Source organism: Mya arenaria, chromosome 3, assembly GCF_026914265.1.
Source record: "Mya arenaria isolate MELC-2E11 chromosome 3, ASM2691426v1".
In the NCBI taxonomy this organism is placed as follows: domain Eukaryota; kingdom Metazoa; phylum Mollusca; class Bivalvia; order Myida; family Myidae; genus Mya; species Mya arenaria.
In genome coordinates, this window is record NC_069124.1 from 32,155,647 (window position 1) to 32,180,213 (window position 24,567).

The 24,567-nt window shown below is 35.2% G+C and overlaps 1 protein-coding gene across 1 annotated transcript; it reads left to right on the forward strand.

Annotated features, from left to right (window-relative positions):
• The first annotated feature begins 776 nt into the window (after window positions 1-776).
• Window positions 777-24,179, forward strand: LOC128228933 (sugar transporter SWEET1-like). Its single transcript, XM_052940493.1, has 7 exons — window positions 777-924; window positions 12,378-12,574; window positions 14,952-15,029; window positions 15,997-16,120; window positions 16,966-17,124; window positions 18,481-18,600; window positions 23,071-24,179. Exons 2-7 carry the CDS (start codon window positions 12,507-12,509, stop codon window positions 23,161-23,163), a joined length of 642 nt encoding a protein of 213 aa, XP_052796453.1. The 5' UTR covers window positions 777-924; window positions 12,378-12,506; the 3' UTR covers window positions 23,164-24,179.
• The last annotated feature ends 388 nt before the right edge of the window (window positions 24,180-24,567 follow it).

Below are 24,567 nucleotides of genomic sequence, written 5' to 3' on the forward strand. Positions count from 1 at the left end.
CGCGACCCCAACTAAAAAAATCGTCCAAGTTAACTTTTTTTTCAAAATAGGAGAAAAAAAGTAATAAAATATGCCCAGACTGCCCAATTTCGCACTGGAAATTGTTTAAGTTGTCTTGGGTGGGTATCCAAAACCCACCTGCAACGCTTTAATTCGAATAAAATCGGTTTTGAGGGAGAGGCGCAAGTCAAAATGTTACGCCCCTAAGTAATGCCACCTCTGACATCAAATCCTGGATCCGCCTCTGATCATAAAGTTTTTGTAACGCTTTTGATTGTGACCTTGTCATTTGATCCTTCCAGCCGCAAACGCAATATGGGTTATATATACAAATGTAGGTCAAGGTCATTGTATATTTTGTCTCTAGATGCCCCTTTGTAAAGGAGTCATAATAATGACTGTCAAGTTATTTCCCTTGATTAACAAAGTTCTGGGGATACAAGAAAATTTATTTCACATCGGATATACATAAATAGCTCGCAGAGCTTCATTTTCCGACAAAATGCAAATCAAATAACATATCAATAGTGCAGCACAGAACATGGAAGATAATAAATGCATTCAAATAAGATTAAAATTTAAATACTAGTATTAGCAAATAGTTACTTAAGACATACATTCATTATATGTAATAATATAATTAATATATTATATCATGAAACATACAATATTTAATTAACTTAATGTAATGTTGTTATTTGTTCGATAATAATATTGATCATATCCTTCCGCATTGTTGCACATTGGACAAACGTACATGAAGATAGCTTATTTTTAGAAGATACACATGTTTAATGTACATACACTCAGAGCGCTGGTAACCTACATGTACATGTATATTGATAAACGAAATCCACTACAGTTTAACAGTTTAAGTCTTTCAAATTCGGAAAGAAGTTGGAATACATGTGGAATAAATATCAGGTAAAAACACATTTTGTACAATAAAACGTCTTATGTAAACATGAAAAAGAAATTATTTATATAAGGTATATACGTGTATTATAATCTGCATGTATCCAGTTTACGTACTTCATGTACATCTGTAGCAACGTGTATATAAATATATCGTTTAAAACCATGTTAAGATTTGTTGATATGTATGATGCTAGTGACAATAAAATATTGTATAGCGTATTGCATTCGCAGAAATCCATGTAATGTTTATTAGGAAGAAAATGTACGTATTTTATACATGTATATCAATGTATATAAATCTGCCTGTGAACCGTAAACCTTCGAGGTCAGCGCAGATTACTAGATCAACGCAGATAAGAGTGGAGTTTAAATTTGGCTATTTAAGGCCCTTCCACCATGCAAAAGTGGGTGGAGAGGGCCAAAAATAAGAACGTTTCAAATGTTCATGTTTGATTTAGTTTTGAGAAAGCATTTGCATTTTTTTTTAAAAAGTCTGTCGACAGTTAAGGCCATCATTTTTTTATTATCTGATTTACAAGATTTTTTTCAAAAATGTTGAGTCGAGGGGGCGAAATAAAAATAAAAATAAAAGCTGAAAAAGTGAGCAGTCGTACAAAAAAATAAAAATAAAAGTACCGAGAGGGAGCATAAATTTTATTTTCATTTATATCATTTTAAGCCCAAAATGCCTGTTTATAGAGCTATATATCATGTATATGCATGTTTTGTGTCCATAATAACCACAGGAATGTATAATAAAACACTATTTTACTTCACAACACAAATTTGCTCAATATATGCTTTATTTTCAAGTCTTGTAGATTGAAGCCAGATTAAGATTTGGAATGGATTAACAATTGAATTGTACAAAATAAATTGAATGAAGAAACATGTTTTGGCTTATTGTAACATGAACTTGTAAAACAAGAATGAAATTTCAGATGAAATACTCGCTAACATCAAGTTAAACAGCAGTCAAACACATATTGCAAACTATTTGATTTTACTTAGGTTGTAATGCACTTTTACCAATCGTGAATGGTAAACTTTCTCTTATTCATAACAACTCAAAATTAATGTTCTATGTAGCAGTTCAAGGTGACATCAAACATCAGCTATTTCAGATACAGTAAAACCTCCCTTACGGACCACTTAAATAATAAGACCAACTCAAAATTAAGAACACAATGTTCAAGGCCATTTTCCAAATTTTGCTCTTTCATTTAAGGTCGTTATTTAGGCCACCTCAATAATAAGACCAGTTGTAAAGGGTCCCCAGGGTGGTCGCAAAGTGAGGTTATACTGTATATTGTAAGTATTGTAACAGTATAACTACATACTTTGTGAAATAACTGAACATAATGACATCAAGTTCTCACAAAGTGGTCTACAAATCAACCAACAGATTGGTCATAAATGTTGACCACACATTCAATACATACACAGTAAAGTATTTTACTTCATCTTCAGATATGTTAGTGTACAAAGAATGAAACAGAAAACTATACACTGAGAAAGTTTGACAGCATTTAGGTAAAAAGCTGCTGAATAAGAGACAAAAAGGTCTGCATTATCTGAAGTGCATTGTTAAGTACTTGTCATACTAACTGAGTCATAAAAACATTTTAATAGACTGTCTAGATGGTAAACGGTTTTTAAACCTATTGAACCACATATTGACGTCCAGATTTCAGCACTGTTGGCACATTCGCCACATGCTGACCAGTGGTTGTGGCTTATTGGGAGGTAAATCCTAGCTTATTCGAGTGTAGGAGTTTCACAACATCATTGAAAAGACGATCCTTCTCATTATGTTGAGTCCTGTAAATAAACCACAATAACTTATTTAGCTTTGATAAGATTTTTCAGTTCCCCTCATGTGAAGTTGAAGTTCAGTATATGCATCAATGATAAACATCGCAGACATGCAGATCTCGGCATTTGTTATGACATGGTAATGTCGTCTGGCAATTGCAGTAAAGGGTACGGATGCGTTGGGTTTGCAACCAAGTATGATCACATCTAAACTAAAGTTGCGCTTACAAAAAATATGGACAGAAAGAATGATTCCTAGATATACCCTTCTAAACTTTGTTTGCGGGGTATTATTACTTATGCAATATTTGAAAAAAAATACCTCAATTTAGGGTAGAAATCATTTTGCCTGCTCGTCTGCATTAAAGCATTAAACCCATCAATGCGGTTCTTGTGTTCATCTATCTGATTTGTTCTGTCCTGCCTGTCTCTCAACCACAGTGTAACTGTTTTGCATCTGTGTATAAAAATATATTAAATATATATGAGCAAATATGATATTGAAAAAATAGAACTCATTAAATTATTTTTCTGGTAGGAATTATAATATTTGAAAACATAAATGCTGAAATTGAGTCTATGTCACCACAGTGAGCACGACAGATTCTGCTCTAGCTTGACAAATACTTGGTTCGATTACGTGCCTGGAAACTATCACTGTGGTTAATTTTTAAAATATACAATAATACATTATAGATCAATATAATAATTATAATCAGTTACATTTACATGAAAATGACATGGCAATCAGTAGACCCATGTTCAATTCCCGGTAGCTCCATTGACCGATTTTTTTGTGGTCTTCAAAAATGACTTTTTCAAAAACATTCAATCATTGTTATAAAGTTGGAAAATCTTTCAGTTGAGAAGAAACCTAAACATTCTGTAGTTGCTTCAATACTGTATGAATTGTGGATTGGTTTTGTTTGAAATGTAATGCAATACCATGCATCCCATTGATCAGTTGTTTCAATTACTCGTGATACCAAGCTCCAAAGTCACCAAGTGAAATGTACCAAATAGAAGAGACAATATGTTAACAAACGTCTCTAGACTGCCTGCATGGTGCACCTAACTGTACAGTACAGTTGATGTAAATTTGTAATTGTAACTGCGCCACCATCTTTGTTTTGCTTGTGGTCTAGACAGCATTAATTGCACGTGACCCAAAAAGTGGGAAAGTAATGATGTCATCACAGTTAGTGTGTAAATCCAAATCACAAGTCAAAATCTGTCATGAAGTTTGATAAACATGTAAATAGAAACAGTTTTACATCAAATGGGTCCATCATCTTCTTTTATGTTTTTTTTTAAATTAAAAATGAATCCATTCAAATGTCTGTAAACTCGTCACTTTAAATAATGTTATTCATAGCCCATCGGTATTCAGGGTCATCAGTACCGAATATTCATCTCACTCTCAGCCTAACTCGCATTAATTTGGGGAAATAGTAACTCGTAGTCGTTGCATCATTGTTAATCCCGACAATATATTGGGTTTAGTAAAAAGTTTCAACTGGAATATTTCTCTAAATGAAAAGGCGTGTATTTTTTAAAATTCACTTACCCGAAATTAGTTCTGGCTTCCATAACTTTAATGTTGATATTTATTTGTTTGATGTTTACAACACATTAAAACGTCCAAAAAGGTAATATATAACGTGTTCGCTGAAGTTCTTTAGCTAACCCGAAATCATTCAGAACCCAGAACGGTGTGTTTAAATCCGTGTCCGCATCATCCCCGGCCGCACGCTCGATATGGACGTCTTTGTCCGCTAAATAAGCAGATGCGAACTCCGACAACGATTGGTTAAGGTTGATGGCCTGGATTGTCGATGTTTCTGTTTTGTTGAGGATTGTTTTCACTTTAAAATAACAAACAGCTAACGATGCCGCCATTGCAGACGATATTCAGAGTCACCTCCCTTGATGGTTATACTAAAACACGGCATCGATGCTCGAAATGCGGATATGTTTTGCGAATTCGTTAAAACTAGTCGAAGAATGCATTTCTTCTTTCTTTTGAAGCACAGTTGATAGACGAAAAACTTAACGTGAAATTGGCAGACAATCAAGTTAGAATTTTTGCAACATTATGCACAGGGCCTATGTTTAGCACAGAGCGTCGTGGAATAGACGAGTTCAGGCTCCGGGCTTTAGCACTTCCTCACCGCAATCGAATCTCCTCGGCCAACAAGCTGCAATGTTATCTATGTAACGGAGTCGTACGGAGAATGCCGATGGATAACCGAATGTCAGCTTCCAATTACCAGGGAAACCCGTGATATAGGTTTAATACTCGGAAATGAAGTCTGCGAGTTGTTTTTTAATGATCATGTAAAGCTAATTTAATTTTTCCAAGAAGTTATTTTATTTTATTTGCTCCCATTTTTTCGGTTCGGCGGGCCAAGTAAAAATAAAACAGTTGATGATCTCTTTTATTTTTATTTCATTTTAGCAAAACTTTGGGTCGGCGGGTTTGTAAATCAGATTATTAAAAAATGATGGCCTAACTATGTGTTTGTGTCAACATGCCCCAAACTACCTTAACAACAATTGCTTGTGAGTTATTGATGGAATATTTTAAAGTAAGAAAGATATTCAATAAAATAATGAAAAATAGTACATAAATAAACGTTTCCTGGTTACAAAAATGCAAATATCTTTCTTAAAATAGCTGCAATCACCACAAAACCTCAAGACAATGTCAATTGGGTATTACTGACTATTTTGACACAAAACAAATTCATTTTTATATAAAGACATTTCTGGAAAATCTAAATGCTTTTTCGATTAAAAATATGATGAAATCTTGCTTCGTTAAATTCCTTCATTTTCCTAATTACAGCTGCACATGTTGCAACAGATATATTTATTATGCTTGCTAAATATTGAACCTCAAAACTAAACGGATTTTATAATAAAAAAATATGTTTTGGTCCTTCAAACGACTTTTGCACTGTGGAGGTCCCTTAAAGGTATTGAGAATAGTTTATAGCACCGAATAGTTAATAAAATAGTATTATGATTTCAATCGAAATAGTTCTTAAGTTTAATAACTTGATATACATGTACATGACTACCTACATGTAGCGTCGCCGCCTAGTTGTACATTTTATGCAGTTAAATCCTACATGTACTATGACCTGTGCATAAAAGAAGGATAGGAGTTTTACATCTAAATTATTAAGGTATTATATATGTTTAATGTAAGTTATCACCTATAATCGAAATTACGTTGTTGTTTTTTGATCATTTAACATATAGAATTATACGTCGACGGTGGTGTGTTGGGGATAAGAAAGGTACTGAAGGATCTCATTCACAGATTTTATGTGAACACCGTTTTTTCTGTTTAACTATATTGAAATTGAGATAGTTTACGTATTTTTAGTATTAAACACCCATGTTAGGTTTCATCCCCCGTCCCCTCTTTTTGCCGCCGCTCATTAAATTTTATTGATCATGTTGAACTGTCGTTGCGTATCTGTACGGTACTGTCCGGGAACGGCGTTCATTCATACTTACTCAATCGAAACTCCTCGGCCATTATCCAACAAAATTGACTATCTCGAAGCTGACCGGAGTTGGCCGAGTTGTTACGATTGATACCTACGGTGTCGATGTGTTAAGATCGTGTTCGTGGTTCTTCTAAAACACATGTATAAATATAGTCCCTTATGCAATATGAAAGAGCATGAACACATATTCAACGGTGAAACAGTCATCTTAATATAAAAAAAAATATATAATGTCACCCCGCCCCATTAAAAAAATGATAAAAATCTAGCAATTAATTTATGTTGCCCTTAAGTAATTTATATTGTGCAGGTGCAATCAAACAAATATCTGTAGCTGCATTGAATGCAGTTAACTATTTTATCTTGATGGCTTTGAAACAAACACTGACATCATACATAAAAAACATGATGGAAGATGCTTAAGTAGGCTTTACCACTTATGCACCAGTCAATTGTAACCACGCCCCCCCCCCCCCAGGTCCGGGGGTATACCGGGGATAGCCGGGGAAATGGGCCGTGTTTTTACCTTCCAGGTGGCCCCGCAGTGCCGTGTGAATGCGGTGGTTTTGTCTTCACGCCAAATATAGCGGGGAATGGGTTACCTAGAGTCCCTGGGATGCGGGGGCATTTGACTGGGGTTTCACCAGCAGTTCGTCCCCGGGCTTGGCTTGGATGGACCGAAAATCAAAGTCCTCGCTATTCCCCGGACCTGAGGGGGGGGGGGGCGGCGGACGTGGTTGCAATTGACTGGTGCATAATAAGTTTCGTTTTTTACCTGAGCTAAGATGTAAGTGAAAGTTCATTTGATCTTTAGGTATGTTAATTGTGTATAAGGTAGGGTTTTTACTTCAGAGTTATGGAAGGATACTGCACTAGTGTTGGGAATCGGTTCCAATTTTACAATCGATAATCGGTTCCACTCAAGTAACCGATTATCGATAGTACAATCGTTTTCTTTTAAAATACTAGATAAAACCTAAAGTGAAGTTTCATTCATGCACATTATTAAACTCTTAATCATTATATGCATATACGTTATGTCTATGATTGAAGTTATTAAGTGTTATATCAAAAATAGTTCATTTTTACTTGCTCATTGTGGCTTGCATCTGCCATTTTGTTAAAGATAACGTCTGAACACTTACTTATATTTTTTTCTATGTTTTTTTTCGATGATCGATTATAACCAAATACAATCGATTGTCGCCGATTTCAGGCCCAACCAATCGATTTTCGATTATAATCGATCATCGGAACATCACTATACTGCACCCTATCCTTTATTGGTATTAAATTAAATGCTATAGATTATCATATATATGTATTCATTTCGGATTAAAATTTATAGTATGGCTATAAATACATTCATTTTTGAAAGTTGAAACATTTTATAACTTTTATCAAACACCATTTTTAACATATTGTGTCGTGTTTATGTTACAGCTCTTCATAGCGAGATACAATGTGCCCTATTAGCCCTCAGCACTATGTTCATTTTCTGCACCACCCTGTCCTTTTCTAAAACTGACCAAAACCCTTATAAGGATATAAGTGAACTACTTTATTTCAATATTGTTACAATGGCAACAAAAGAACACGTGGGTATAACAAATAAAAATAAATAAAAAGTGTTTATTAACACATACATGCAAAAACATGAATTCCCAAACTATGCTATATTAGCTAGCTATATGATTAAATATTATCTGAATGTAAGAACATTCCAACTGCGAAAGACAACATTTACGTAAAATGATTTTTTTAATATCTTGAACATTTGTAGCAATTTGAGAATGAACAACACAACCAATCATTTTAATTTTAAATCGTTTACAAGTATGGAATAACAGTCATAGTTAATGTTGGTTATGATTATTTAAGGAATGAATTGCGTAATTGGTGTCATTATCGGAGTACGAACGCAGTTGGGTTGGTGTGTAAAATCCAAAAAGCTGTTCGACAATAGTGTTCATTAACAAAATGGAAGTTGAGGTGTAAATATTGCCTTTGTTTTCTCAAGTTTTGTATTTCTGACATGAATTCATTCGATTTTGTAAAAAAAGTTGTAAGTTTATCTTTTGAATCGGTTTTTCTTTACTTTTGTCGTAGGCGCTGTTTTACAATTAAATGATATGAAATACTAAAATAACAATATTTCATGTTATTATTTTGCAAGCAAAACGCTTTTAGTTGCTTTATGGGGGATAACGAAAACAGTTTTCAAAGCAACATATTTTCGTTGATGAATGTTTTTGTTGTTGCCATGACACTTTTTAACCTTTTTCCTTCAGGAGTTTGAGTGTGTTTTTAGCTCACCTATCACTTTGTGACAAGGTGAGCTTTTGTGATCGCCTTTTGTCCGGCGTCCGTCGTGCGTCGTCCGTCAACAATTTACTTAAAAGACATCTCCTCCTTAACCGCTGGGCCAATATTAATAAAACTTTATAGGGATGTTCCTTGGGTGGTCTTCTATCAAAGTTGTTCAAAGAATTCAATTCCATGCAGAACTCTGGTTGCCATGGCAACCAAAAGGAAAAAAAAAAACTTTAAAAATCTTCTTCTCCCAAACCACAAGGCTTAGGCCGTTGATATATGGTAGGTAGGATCACCAAATGGTCCTCTACCAAGATTGTTCAAATTATGGCCCTTGGGTCAAAATTGGCCCCGCCCCGGGGGGGGGCATGGGTTTTCTCTATATGTTTATAGTGAAAACTTCAAAAATCTTCTCCTCTGAACTTACTTGGCCTAGAGCTTAGATATTTGGCATCATCGTCTAGTGGATCTCTACAAAATTTGTTCAAATTATGGCCCTGGGGTCAAAATTGGCCCCGCTCCGGGGGGTCATGGGTATTCTCTATATGTTTATAGTGAAAACTTCAAAAATCTTCTCCTCTGAACTTACTTGGACTAGAGCTTAAATATTTGGCATGATTCATCGTCTAGTGGACCTTTACAAAGATTGTTCAAATTATGGCCTTGGTGTCAAAATTTGCCCCGCCCCGGGGGGTCATGGGCTTTATCTATATGTTTATAGTGAAAACTTCAAAAATCTTCTCCTTTGAACTTACTTGGACTAGAGCTTAGATATTTGGCATGATTCATCGTCTAGTGGACTTCTACAAAGATTGTTCAAATTATGGCCTTGGGGTCAAAATTGGCCCCGCCCCGGGGGGTCATGGGTATACTTGATATGTTTATAGTTAAAACTTCAAAAATCTTCTCCTCTTAACTTACTTGGACTAGAGCTTAGATATTTGGCATGATTCATCGTCTAGTGGACCTCTACAAAGATTGTTCAAATTATGGCCCTGGGGTCAAAATTGGCCCCGCCCCTGGGGGGTCATGGGTTTTCTCTATATGTTTATAGTAAAAAAAATAAAAAAACTCCTCTGAACTTACGTTGCTTAGAGCTTAGATATTTGGCATGATTCATCGTCTAGTGGACCTCTACAAAGATTGTTCAAATTATGGCCTTGGGGTCAAAATTGGCCCCGCCCCGGGGGGTTAGGGTATTCTCTATATGTTTGTTGTTAAAACTTCAAAAATCTTCTCCTCTGAACTTACTTGGACTAGAGCTTAAATATTTGGCATGATTCATCGTCTAGTGGACCTTTACAAAGATTGTTCAAATTATGGCCTTGGTGTCAAAATTGGCCCCGCCCCGGGGGGTCATGGGCTTTATCTATATGTTTATAGTGAAAACTTCAAAAATCTTCTCCTCTGAACTTACTTGGACTAGAGCTTAGATATTTGGCATGATTCATCGTCTAGTGGACCTCTACAAACATTGTTCAAATTATGGCCTTGGGGTCAAAATTGGCCACACCCCGGGGCTGATGGGTTTTCTCTATATGTGTTATAGTGAAAACTTAAAAAATCTTCTCCGAACTCACAAAGACAAGTAACGTCTTAATTTAAACTGGATAACGTATTTAGTACACATACCAATTTTCAATATGGGCCACATACAATAATTAATAACAAATATACATATATAGATACACACGTAAAATCAAGTAGTGACAAGAGCTTAGATATTTGGCATGATATATCATCTAGTTGACTTGTACCAATATTGTTCAATCTTTGGCCCTGGGGTCAAAAAATGGCCCCACCCGGGCGGTCATGGGTTTCCTTATATATGTATATGATGAAAACTTAAAAAATCTTCTTCTCCGAAACCAAAAGGCGAAGGCCTTAGATATTTGGTATGAAGCATCGTTTATCGGACCACTATTAAGATTGTTCAAACTTTAGCCCTGGGGTCAAAATTGGCCACGCCCCGTGTTCATAGGCTTAGGTTTTCAATATTTGTATATAATGGAAGCATTAAAAAAATTCTCTCCGAATTCAATAGGACTAGAGCTATTTGGCATAATACATCATTAAGTGGACCTCTACCTTTATTGTCCAAACTTTGGCATTGGGGTAAAAAATGACCCCGCCCCAGGGGGTCATTGGTTTTCCTTATATGTATATAGTAAAACCTTAAAAAAATCTTCTCCAAAACCACAAGGCTTAGGTCTTAGATATTTGGCGTGAAGCATTGTTTAGTAGACCTCTACCAACATTGTTCAAACTTAAGCTTCAAAATTATCCACGTTCCAGGGGTCATGGGTTTCTAGCTCCCCAATCACTTTGTGACAAGGTGAGCTTTTGTGACCGCCTTTTGTCTGTCGTCCATCATGGGTCGTCCCTCATGCGTTGTTAGTCAACAATATACTTAAACAACGTAGCAACCGGAGAAGTGAATTATCTATCTATATCTGTATAATGTCAACTCCTCTTTCGAGTGTTACTGACATGAAAGATGTGTGCAGTAAAATAGCAAGCCCAGTTTATTACATCTCCCATTTTGATAGTTTACATTCTTAAAAGATATGTTACTGCCAACACTTGTTTTAATACTGAGTTCATTAATAAAAACAATTAAACTAATTCTTGTTGTTCATTCACCAGACTCAATGTTATCATCACTGTTCAACATATCATCCTCTTACTTGATATACTCCATAAGTCCTAGCTTATTCCAGACTTCTAAAAAACCTTAACTACTTTGAACCATCCAGATTTCTTATCAAACCAATGTGCAATATATGACAGGTGAGCGATTCAGGGCCATTTGGCCCTCTTGTTTTAAGTATTCGTAATAAAATGTGAATTAAACATCATTTGACTTTTTGTTTATCCTCAATTTTACAAGCAATTTCATGTTATTGTTCATGTACCCTAGTTAAGCGAAAACTGCCATAGCAACGCCAAAAGTTGAGGTATTGTGATTTTCTTTGCACTGAAACGCTTTCAAAATACTACTGCATCGGATTCAGTTTAAGACTTCAATTGTGATATTGCAACCTTTGGTGCACTTTTTATAGCTGCACTCTCACAGATTGAACGTTTTGACAACTTTTTTTTGTCTTTTTTTGTCTCTGAACGAGCCGATTTTTGCGAAAATGCATGATAAAACCAATTATAAGACTGCTGACAAAAAATTAGACCGCATATTTTTATATTTAAGTTAAAAAAATGATGTTCTATGCATTTTTCTTAAATCGTTAGTAAAGGTTTATGCCATAAAACATTAATTTTCGAGCGGAAATATGAAAAACTGCGATTTGATCTTTGGCAGCAATCTTTTATCATTGGTTTGCAGATATTTACGCAAAAATTTGTTCTTTCCAAGACAAAAAATAAAAAAAAAAGTTTTAAAACGGTATCTCTTTGAGAGTGCAGCTTTAAATGGACCAGATGATATAATTGCAAGAAAAAAAAAGAAAATGGTAAGAAACTTTATAAAATTGACATCATTGTGTACAACGCATTGAAATTTACCTACTGATGTATCACGTCGCTTACGACACATGTATTTTTCACAGTTCTTGCGTAATTTTCTTATTCGAAATTTACTGGGTTTGTCTACCATGTAAATACCAGTAAACGAGTAAACTCAGCTTAGACAACAACAAATTATTCTTTTAATCGTGTAAAGTGATTATTATCGATCTCATACTAGCTCGTATTGACAATTAGAGGATTGTTTTGAAAAATACAGTATTTGCTGATTTTGGGACCATCTGGTGTCTAGTCCCTTTAAAGGAGTTGTCACTATTATATCTGTTTCAGTTTTCCTTTGACCTTTTCGATGGTCATGGCCTGAACTATATCGCTAGCTTCAAAAGTGACGGTGACTAGGTCGTTGTACGCTGACGGAAGTGACGTTTACTCTAACGCAACACGAAACGTCACATCAGCATGGAGCTTCTTTTTGCGGTGGAAGCGTTCACGCAGGTCATCACGTACCTGATGATCGTTGCTGGCGTGTGAGTTTTTGTTCTCTGTTCAAAATTCTGTAGTATTGGCCAATTCTAACTCGATAGTGGTGGGCGTGTAAGTATTCGTCTTGTATCTTGTGATCATATATTGACCTGGTGCTAGACAAAGCGGTTATTGGCAACTGAATTTGTGTACGTAGACTAGCTTGGGTTTTTAGACTATCTGCGCATGCGCGCAGGTAGCAAAATCCGAAGAACTACTTCTTTTCATGTCGTTTTAACCCATTTTTTTGTGTCAATGCGCTCTATGTTTAGCAGAATGACGTCGCAACCATAAAAATAGATTAGTTGTGTTGCGGTCCGAGTATGAGTTCTTGCTTGTTCGGCTATTTCCGCACTGTATTTCTGTATCCCGGCGTTTTCTTTTTTAGCAGAATATAACTATTTTTAGATCGCTATATTGATAAGAGTAATGTGGGTCAAAATAATGGAGGCTCTGGTAGGAAGGTTACATAATGATATTCACTCTGAGTTTAGCCCAAGTTGTTCCAGAAATTATTACCGACCGCAAGTGTCCCATCGCCTGCAGTGTTTGTTATTATAACCTGGCGTGACCCTGAAACATTACTTTTATGAGATACGAAACAAAAATGATTGTATGAATGTCAAAGTTGCTGTATCTCAGGTTTCGCGTTGCTAATGCTTCAAATACTATGATTTGCCTGCTATACAATAACAAAATACTATTCATTCTATGACTTTTAGGTGTATACTTTTCTAATACGATTTTTTCATATTTTTTTTGCATAAAAGCTGCGTTCCGGTGTACTCTTGGCGTAGTTTTAGACATTAGGCTTTCAATTTATATTAGCACACATGCCCTGATACGACAGTGAGTTATGTATACGTTTGGTGAAACTATTTTAGTTCGGATTAAACCTGTAAACATCCGAAGTGTGCGAAACATTCATAACAGCACTAACACTATTCCTACAAAGATACTTACATAAATAAATAACATTAATTTATTAATAAAACTTGGAAAAGCACAATAAAAAATTTCATTCTTAGAACAGAGAATTTCCGATATTCTAAAAATAGTTTCCACTTTATATACATTAACTGACCGATAATCGAAAAATAGTTTCTACATACATTAACTGACCACATATTTGTCCTCACCGCGGGAAAACGACCATCTGACAAGCTCTGCATTTTGAAAGGAATTAAAGCTGAAGTTTTTCGTAAAATAAAATTATTTTCCTTAAACAATTAAAACATGTATGTTAAAACTTGTCTATCGTATGATATATAATCAAAGCACCGAAAACCTTTAGAAGCGACTGAAAGGGGCATGCATTATAACCTTAAATACATGGGGATGGGGGATACGTCGACTGAAGTGATAAGCTGTTCATTTTGAAAGGAATTATTGTTGTTATTATAAGTTGTTTGTAAAAAAAAGATTTTTCTTAAACAAAACGTGTATGTTCATAAAAGGAAATGATATATATGATGTATTGTACTTTCCAATCGTATATCAAATCAAAGCAACGAAAAAACCTTTAGAAACGATTGAAAGGGACATACATTGTAACCTTAAATACATGGGGATTACGACGATTGAAGTGACTTTTGCGTAAACAAAATGACACCAGACGCCATAAAATAGATATAGATATGTTTGGTTCCTCGCTCAATGTGGGCACAAGCGCTCTTGGCCCTCGGCACAATTTTCACTTTTATCTATGTGCCCTTCACCGATTCCCATTGTTCAAATAAAATTTGCAACTCTCACATATTTGCCCGCAGAAAGTCTTTCAGCGCATTCGCGCTTTGATTTGATTTATTCACACATGTATGAACAAATATAAACTCATTCGGAACTCCTCGGCCATTGACCATCGAAAACAACCTCGTATATCATACCGGTACATTAGTTGAAGTAGATCGTATATTTTTTAAATAATGGTATAAATTAAAAAAGTGAATTGAAAACTGGTGTTTTAACGTTTATTTTGTATTACTTCGTTTAAATTGAATGTCAGTGATTTGCAATAATAATTAAGATTCACAATAGTAGAGTCATTAACTAAAGTTTAATTGCTAAATTGAAATTACTACGCGATCTACTTGCAGCGTAGTTCAATGTAAATATTTCTGACATTGTTAGCCGTCCATATACATCCGAGGTTGTTTTCGATGGAAAATGGCCGAGGAGTTCCGAATGATATAAACGGAGGAACCATATCGTTCGATTCCATACGAAATAGCGATGTACATTGTATTTTATGACTTTCACACTAATTCGGTATAACTTATGTTTCACCATCGTTGCCAAATGCAGATAACTATCATGTGGACATTAAGTTGTAGTGTATTGTTTATATTTTAAATCAGTAAGATTGGCATCATTTTGTTGCAGGTCGCCAGTGCTAAGCATGCTCCGAAGTGGCGACACCAGCGGAGTACCCTACCCTTTCTTTCTTGCTGGTCTTGTCAAGTAAGGCAACTCTTTTTGAGCCTATAAATTCGTATTTTTCATTGAAATGTCAAGGTCTTGTAAGTATCGATGAAGTACGTCGTCGGCAACGTGCAAACCCATATCCATAATGTTTGTCATAATTAACACGAAAAGTAATGAACTATTTTCAGTATACACCATTTGAGAAAAACAGACGAGCGTGCAAACGACTGTCGTATTTTCACTGTGTTAAAAATTTCCATGTTTAGGACAAACTTAAGTGCAGAATTTTAAACAGAATTTTAACCTCAAAGAGATGTATCTTCCAGGTAAATGTAATTATACTGTGTATGAAAATTACCTAGGATATATAATATAATGGGAGAAATAAGCAAAGGACCTGGAAGAAGTATACGCTCAACATAATAACAAGTCACTGTTGCACCATCGTGACAGTGCAACGGATTTTCCCTGATATAATTTCAGTACCTAAGTTGATATTCAATACTGGTCTTAAAGCTGCACTCTCACAGATTTACTGTTTTTACAACTTTTTTATTTTTTGTCTTGGAAAAATCAAATTTTTGCGTAAATATCTGCAAACCAATAAAAAAAAAGATGGCTGACAAAAAAACGGATCGCAGATTTTCATATTTCCGTTCGAAAATTAATGTTTTATGGTTTAAAACGTTACTAACGGTTTCAGAAAAATGCATAAAACATCAATTTTTGAAATTAAATATGAAAATCGGCGATATAAGATTTTGTCAGCAGTCTTATATAACTGGTTTCCATGGATTTTCGCAAAAATTGGCTCGTTCCAAGACAAAAAATAAAAAAAGTTGTCAAAACGTTCCATCTGTGCAGCTTTAATTAAATCTTAAATGTTTAGATTATCGGATTGCATGACATAAATAAGGACCTATTCGATGAATGAAGTCAACGGTGTTTAACCATAAGAATGACTAAAGTTGCATATATAACACCGTCCATAATATCATTTCAGTTCCGTGATGTCTATAGGCTACGGCTTACTAGCAGATCACTCTACGATTCTACAAATCAACGTTATTGCCACAGCGTTCAATATATTTTACGTGGCATCGTACATTATAGTCTCCAAACGAAAGGTGAGCAACTCTTGTAATTTTAGCTACTTTTTAATGGCTAATATAACAATAGTTATTACATGTAGAATGAGCTGAAACAACACATCTTTATTGGTGCTTTAAATGCACAAAATTATTATTTTTTAAATGCATTCTTCTGTCATTCGTCAATTTTTCATTTTATGTCAATATTTAGTTAACGGAAAAATACACTTTTCAATTATTTACGAATCAATGATGGACTATATACAGTCCTTATAAATACGGACTGTCCATCCGTCCGTGTGGCCGTCCGTCACAACACTTCGTCCGCACTGTAACTCGAAATCGATTTCTCTCAGGACTATCGAAATTTAGTGGTAGTTTTCCCTTGACCAGTAGGTCAAAGTTGCGGTCAACAGTCTTATGCAAAAATCGTCCCCATAGGAATTCTAGAACGGTTTGACCTATAATCATCACTCTTAGGTGGAAGGTTTCCCTTGACCATAAGATGACCCCTGTTAATTTTAAGGTCAAAAGTCAAAGGTTAAAAGGTTAACAGTCCAATGAAAACTTTTTCCGCACAATAACTCGAGAACTGTTGATCTAGGACCATGAACTTGAGTAGTTGGTTGTTATCGACTAGTGAATGACCCTATTGTTTTGGGGCCAGTAGAGCAATGATCAAGATTGGCAGTCTTATGAATAGTTTGCTCTCACAATAACTACAGATCAGTTTGATATTCGACCCTGAAACTTCATTATTTGTTCATTGGTAGGTTGCCAATTATTTCAAATTCACGTGACACAAATATCCTCCATCGTCGGAGTTACCGGGAGTATACATCGTTTCTAACGATAGCCTTGAATTTTTGTTCTATTTCCAGTCCTCCGCATTCGGACAGTTCATATCATGTTGTCTGGTTGTTGCGTGTGTTTACTTCTACGTGACGCGTGTAGCACGTGCAGAGACCCGGATGGACCATATTGGAGTCATACTGCTCACGTGGTGTACCGTCCTCCAAATTACACCATTGCTGGATGTTGTAAGGATTGTGTATTTCCTAAAGTTTTTATTTATACAATGTTTTAATCAATATCTGTATATAATGTCTGTTGGCCCAAGTTTGAGCATTATTTTATAAGACTTAATAATAATAAACTGATTATTATTGTTCTAATTGATCATAGTAACATAACACGTTGGTAGAAAGCATTTGAAATGGTTGATCGTCATGCAAGAAACAAAACAATATTTGCCTTTTAAGCATATGATTTTTCTACAGACCAAATGTAAATAATTTCTATTATAATGAGTCAAATTAATTTAGGCAATTTTTCAAGATTTTGTCTTCAATAAACAAGCAAAGCACACTGTCAGAAACACAAACAAACATCACATTTTTTGGCAGTGATAACGTGACCATTTAGAATGTAATCTACTTATTTTACAACATACATACATAATGATTCAATAAGGTATTTTCAAAGTAGAACTAAATCATTGTATATAGATAGTATATATACTTTTTTTGCAGTATATGAGTGCATAAGTATCACCAAATGATCACCAAAAGTTTTACTTCACAAGTAAAATACAAAGTGAAATATATTGCAATATTACACTATAATAAACCAGTTTTCTGCCTAGTTCATGATAATACTTAATCAAAATTATTACTTGTTTGATATTTAATAAAAAAAACAAAAAACATGCCAGATTTAAGAAGAAAATACTTGGAAGTTGCCCGGGAATGACGTCATTTTTTTCTATATTTTCCCCGGCACTGTGTTCAAAAGGAAAAAAAGAGTAAAACAGTGAAATCATGTTTTGAAAAACTCAATCTTTCAAATTGCGTGTACATTCAGGTTTGATTCATAGCTTACAATTTTAGCTCACCAGTGTGTTGTAAAAACAAAATGGCATTTTTAACTCTCTTTTTTTTGGACTTTCAATTATAATCAGTTAACATCGGAAATTAAGTAAAAATGAATGCGCATGCCCATGGTCATAAGTAATATCCGTGTATTTCCGTACCGGGTGACACATTTTGACAGTACTGACCGTATCATCCTCGGCACCCCAGTGTATCATAACGTATATAATATTATATAGGTTATGATACAATGGGGTGCCGAGGATGTGACCGTGGGAACACACGATGCAATTGAGGTATAGTTATAAAAATAAATACATATCTTGTGATTTAGTTCAATCCATATCATCGACATGATTTCACTAACGTTTTAAATAGATACAAAAAAGATAGTGGACACATGTGAACATTCATTACGAAATTACATTCTCGCCTTTTCTCGTAAATAACGTTACAACCACGATGATCAAACTCGCGTTCTAATTAAATTTAAAATTGTATTTATCTCGTCATCTTCTCGTTCAGAAAGAGTGTATGGCCCGCCAGTCCGCAGGAAGTTTGTCGCTCGTGATGATGTTTGCCGGCACGCTATGTTGCAGCTGTTGGTTCCTGTATGGTTTCCTGCTGAAAGACTTCTACATATACGTATGTGTTATTAGATTTATTATACACATTTGTACATGTACCTTAATGGCTTCTACATAAACGTACATGTACCTAAATGGCTTCTACATAAACGTACATGTACCTAAATGGCTTCTACATAAACGTACATGTACCTAAATGGCTTCTACATAATCGTACATGTACCTAAATGGCTTCTGCATAAACGTACATGTACCTAAATGGCTTCTGCATAAACGTACATGTACCTAAATGGCTTCTACATAAACGTGCATGTACCTAAATGGCTTCTACATAAACGTACATGTACCTAAATGGCTTCTACATAATCGTACATGTACCTAAATGGCTTCTACATAATCGTACATGTACCTAAATGGCTTCTACATAAACGTACATAAATGGCTTCTACATAAACGTACATGTACCTAAATGGCTTCTACATAAACGTACATGCACCTAAATGGCTTCTACATAATCGTACATGTACCTAAATGGCTTCTACATAATCGTACATGTACCTAAATGGCTTCTACATAATCGTACATGTACATAAATGGCTTCTACATAATCGTACATGTACCTAAATGGCTTCTACATAAACGTACATAAATGGCTTCTACATAAACGTACATGTACCTAAATGGCTTCTACATAAACGTACATGTACCTAAATGGCTTCTACATAATCGTACATGTACCTAAATGGCTTCTACATAATCGTACATGTACATAAATGGCTTCTACATAATCGTACATGTACATAAATGGCTTCTACATAAACGTGCATGTACCTAAATGGCTTCTACATAAACGTGCATGTACCTAAATGGCTTCTACATAAACGTACATGTACCTAAATGGCTTCTACATAAACGTACATGTACATAAATGGCTTCTACATAAACGTACATAAATGGCTTCTACATAAACGTACATGTACCTAAATGGCTTCTACATAATCGTACATGTACCTAAATGGCTTCTACATAAACGTGCATGTACCTAAACGGCTACATGCACCTAAATGGCTTCTACATAAACGTGCATGTACCTAAATGGCTTCTACATAAACGTACATGTACCTAAATGGCTTCTACATAATCGTACATGTACATAAATGGCTTCTACATAAACGTGCATGTACCTAAATGGCTTCTACATAAACGTACATGTACCTAAATGGCTTCTACATAAACGTGCATGTACCTAAATGGCTACATGCACCTAAATGGCTTCTACATAAACGTGCATGTACCTAAATGGCTTCTACATAAACGTGCATGTACCTAAATGACTTCTACATAATCGTACATGTACCTAAATGGCTTCTACATAAACGTGCATGTACCTAAATGGCTTCTACATAAACGTGCATGTACCTAAATGGCTTCTACATAAACGTACATGTACCTAAATGGCTTCTACATAAACGTACATGTACCTAAATGACTTCTACATAATCGTACATGTACCTAAATGGCTTCTACATAAACGTACATGTACCTAAATGGCTTCTACATAAACGTACATGTACCTAAATGGCTTCTACATAATCGTACATGTACCTAAATGGCTTCTACATAAACGTACATGTACCTAAATGGCTTCTACATAAACGTACATGTACCTAAATGACTTCTACATAATCGTACATGTACCTAAATGGCTTCTACATAAACGTACATGTGCCTAAATGGCTTCTACATAATCGTACATGTACCTAAATGGCTTCTACATAAACGTACATGTACCTAAATGGCTTCTACATAAACGTACATGTACCTAAATGACTTCTACATAATCGTACATGTACATAAATGGCTTCTACATAATCGTACATGTACCTAAATGGCTTCTACATAATCGTACATGTACCTAAATGGCTTCTACATAATCGTACATGTACCTAAATGGCTTCTACATAATCGTACATGTACCTAAATGGCTTCTACATAAACGTACATGTACCTAAATGACTTCTACATAATCGTACATGTACCTAAATGGCTTCTACATAAACGTGCATGTAACTAAATGGCTTCTACATAAACGTACATGTACCTAAATGGCTTCTACATAAACGTACATGTACCTAAATGGCTTCTACATAAACGTACATGTACCTAAATGGCTTCTACATAAACGTACATGTACCTAAATGGCTTCTACATAATCGTACATGTACCTAAATGGCTTCTACATAAACGTACATGTACCTAAATGGCTTCTACATAAACGTACATGTACATAAATGGCTTCTACATAATCGTACATGTACATAAATGGCTTCTACATAAACGTACATGTACCTAAATGGCTTCTACATAATCGTACATGTACCTAAATGGCTTCTACATAAACGTACATGTACCTAAATGGCTTCTACATAAAAGTACATGTACCTAAATGGCTTCTACATAAATGTACATGTACCTAGTTAAATATTACACATATGAACGTGTACGAAGATGGCTTCTACATAAATGTACATGTTCTTAGATGTGTTATACACATATGTTACTGTACAGAAATGACTTCCACATATCATATATATATACATGCACCTAAATTTATTATACACATATGTCCGTGTTCAGTGGTGACTTCTTCACATGTGTACATGCACCTAAATGTATTATACACATATGTCCGTGTTCCGTGATGACTTCTACATATGTGTACATGAACCTAGATTTATTATACACATATGTCCGTGTTCCGTGATGACTTCTACATATGTGTACATGAACCTAGATTTATTATACACATATGTCCGTGTTCCGTGATGACTTCTACATATGTGTACATGAACCTAGATTTATTATACACATATGTACGTGTTCCGTGATGACTTCTACATATGTGTACATGAACCTAGATTTATTATACACATATGTCCGTGTTCCGTGATGACTTCTACATATGTGTACACGAACCTAGATTTATTATACACATATGTCCGTGTTCCGTGATGACTTCTACATATGTGTACATGAACCTAAATTTATTATACACATATGAATGTGTTCCGTGGTGACTTCTACATATGTGTGCATGGACCTAGATTTATTATACACATATGTACGTGTTCCGTGATGACTTCTACATATGTGTACATGAACCTAGATTTATTATACACATATGTACGTGTTCAGTGCTGACTTCTACATATGTGTGCATGCACCTAGATTTATTATACACATATGTCCGTGTTCCGTGATGACTTCTACATATGTGTACATGAACCTAGATTTATTATACACATATGTCCGTGTTCCGTGATGACTTCTACATATGTGTACATGAACCTAGATTTATTATACACATATGTCCGTGTTCCGTGATGACTTCTACATATGTGTACATGAACCTAGATTTATTATACAAATATGTACGTGTTCCGTGATGACTTCTACATATGTGTACATGAACCTAGATTTATTATACACATATGTACGTGTTCCGTGATGACTGCTGCATATGTGTACATGAACCTAGATTTATTATACACATATTTAAGTGTACCGAGTTGACTTCTACTTCTATGTGTACGTGGGTTTACATGTTTTATTTAAGCTTTAAAGGCCTACTTTAAGCCTTCTATAAATGCCCCCCCCCAAAAAAAAAAAAAAAAAATAAATAAATAAATAAAATAAAATAAAAAAATAAATAAAAAAAAACCTGTGTATATGTACACAACCTCTGTTAATTGATCTTAATCTTATTGCCTAATTGGCTTATCAGATCTCCAATCTGAGTATCCTGCTGTGCAGTTTTCGATCTTTTATTATAAAAATGGACCCGAAATGGCCCTGAGCCAATAAACGAATACACAGGAAATTGACCCCTACTGTGACACCAGTGCAAATTAGCAGAAGATGCACAGCAGGGGATTATCATGCCAAACGTTCCTTAAACTAGGCCTTTAACATGTTTCTGACAATATGGCGCTCTCTTGACTTAATTTGTTTTACCGGGGTAAATCAATTCATGTCAACCCTGCTTATTTCCATGCATCACCTATGACAACGTTTGAACTTATGTATTCCTCCATTCGAATTATGATGAAAATTCATTTTCACACTTGAACCTATTCAACCGCATGTTTTATGTCTTGCATCAAAATTCGTCTTGTCACCCCTGTGATGGCTCTAGTTTCAAGTCGGTTACAATGACACTAGCTAATAGTTATGTTCCGACATAACATGGATTATCCAATAACAAGCAATCAAATGGTCTAAAAAGAGAGATACATGAATTAATACATGACAGGTTGCAATAACGTACAAGTATATATAAATGCGTTTTTAAAGTTCCAACTCAAAATCGAGTTTTCAGCTTACATCTGATCAGAGCAATGTGGTTATAATAAGTTACGATTAGAATAGCTATGCTTTGTATAGTCATGTAAAAATGGTGAAAGTACTACACATTCCAATTACATTTAAATGGAAGTACTGTTTATCACAGAGTATTTGTTTATTACAGGCACCTAACGTTGTTGGCGTGTTTTCATACGGTTGTCAGATGACGGCAATTGCGGTTTACGGCAGGCAGCCTATCAAGACACGGATAGACTAACTACTGGCAAAACTCGCTATGTCGAAGTCATTTGGACCTCGGGGAATACTTCGAGATAACGAACATTCGATGTAACCGAAATACGAAACGTGTACAACTAATCCCAACATATCCGAAAAAAGCTCGACATAACCAGAACATCGAGATATCGATGTAGCAAGTTTCCATTGTTGTATTTTTAAAATGTTTTCAACGTACTCAGGTTATCATTCATCAAGTTGGCATTGTTGATTTATGGTGCTTACATGTTTTTAACTTATCAGTTTAAAGGGGCTAGACACCAGAATATACAATTGCAAGAAAAAAATAATTTGACATACACTTACATACAATTTATATCGTTGTGTATAACGCCTTTGATCTTGCTAACTGATGTATCACATCGTTTTAGACAAATTTATTTTTTCGCAGTTTTTGCGTATTTTTCCTTTTCAAAATCTTGTTGTTTGCATACGCCGTAAGTCCCAGTAAGTTTATGTGTCGGTATGTTTCATCACTCATTACGTGACTTTCACATGCTAAATATACACACTTCACTGCTTCCTAAAAGGACGAACAGTGCAAGGAAGCGGAAAACTGCTGCAAAACAACATAGACACGGAGCCCGACAGATTAACATCGGCGATGAAATTGATTGAAAGAAATAAACGCTGCTGAAATTGACAGCGAGTTGGCTTAAACGCTTATTGACAGGTTGTTGTGTGAAACGATCACGTGACTTGCAATGTGTTCGGAAATAAAAAAAATCCGAGCTTTTTAAACGGGGAAGCCATTCCGCGCTGTTTTTAAACGGGGAAAATCAGCTGTGACTGCGTGTGGGCCGACACGATTGATGCGTTTATTCTTGAAATCATGTATAATGGTGTATTACCGGCCACATACTAGCTCGTAATGACAGTTCTAGGCTTGTTTTGGAAATAATGTATTTGCCGATTTTTTGGACCATCGGGTCTAGTCTCCGTGAGAAATCAAAATGGTCCCTTTTTTCCAGAAAGGTCATTTGTTATATTGTTTTGTGTTATAAATTGTACATTTACCGGTATCTCTACTCTTGTTTTTATACAAATGCTAGTTTTATTTTGCACTGTGTAGTTGTTTTATTAAACAGTATGTTATTTTGCGTTAAATGCGATTATTTTTATTCACCAAGTCAAAGAGGAGGGAGTATAAATTTGCCGTTGTCTGTCCGTCAGTCCGTCACAAAACCTTGCGTCGCGTATATATTTCAAACAGTATAATGGTCAGCCTTATGTAAACTACAGGAACATTAAGCATCATGTGAAGATATGTTCACCTGGGTTTGCTATGTGACAGCACCCAGTAAATACAGAGTTATAGCCCTTGACCAGGTCGAAAAAGAGTCTACAGAGCATTCAATCTTGTGTCACGCGTATCTCCAAACGT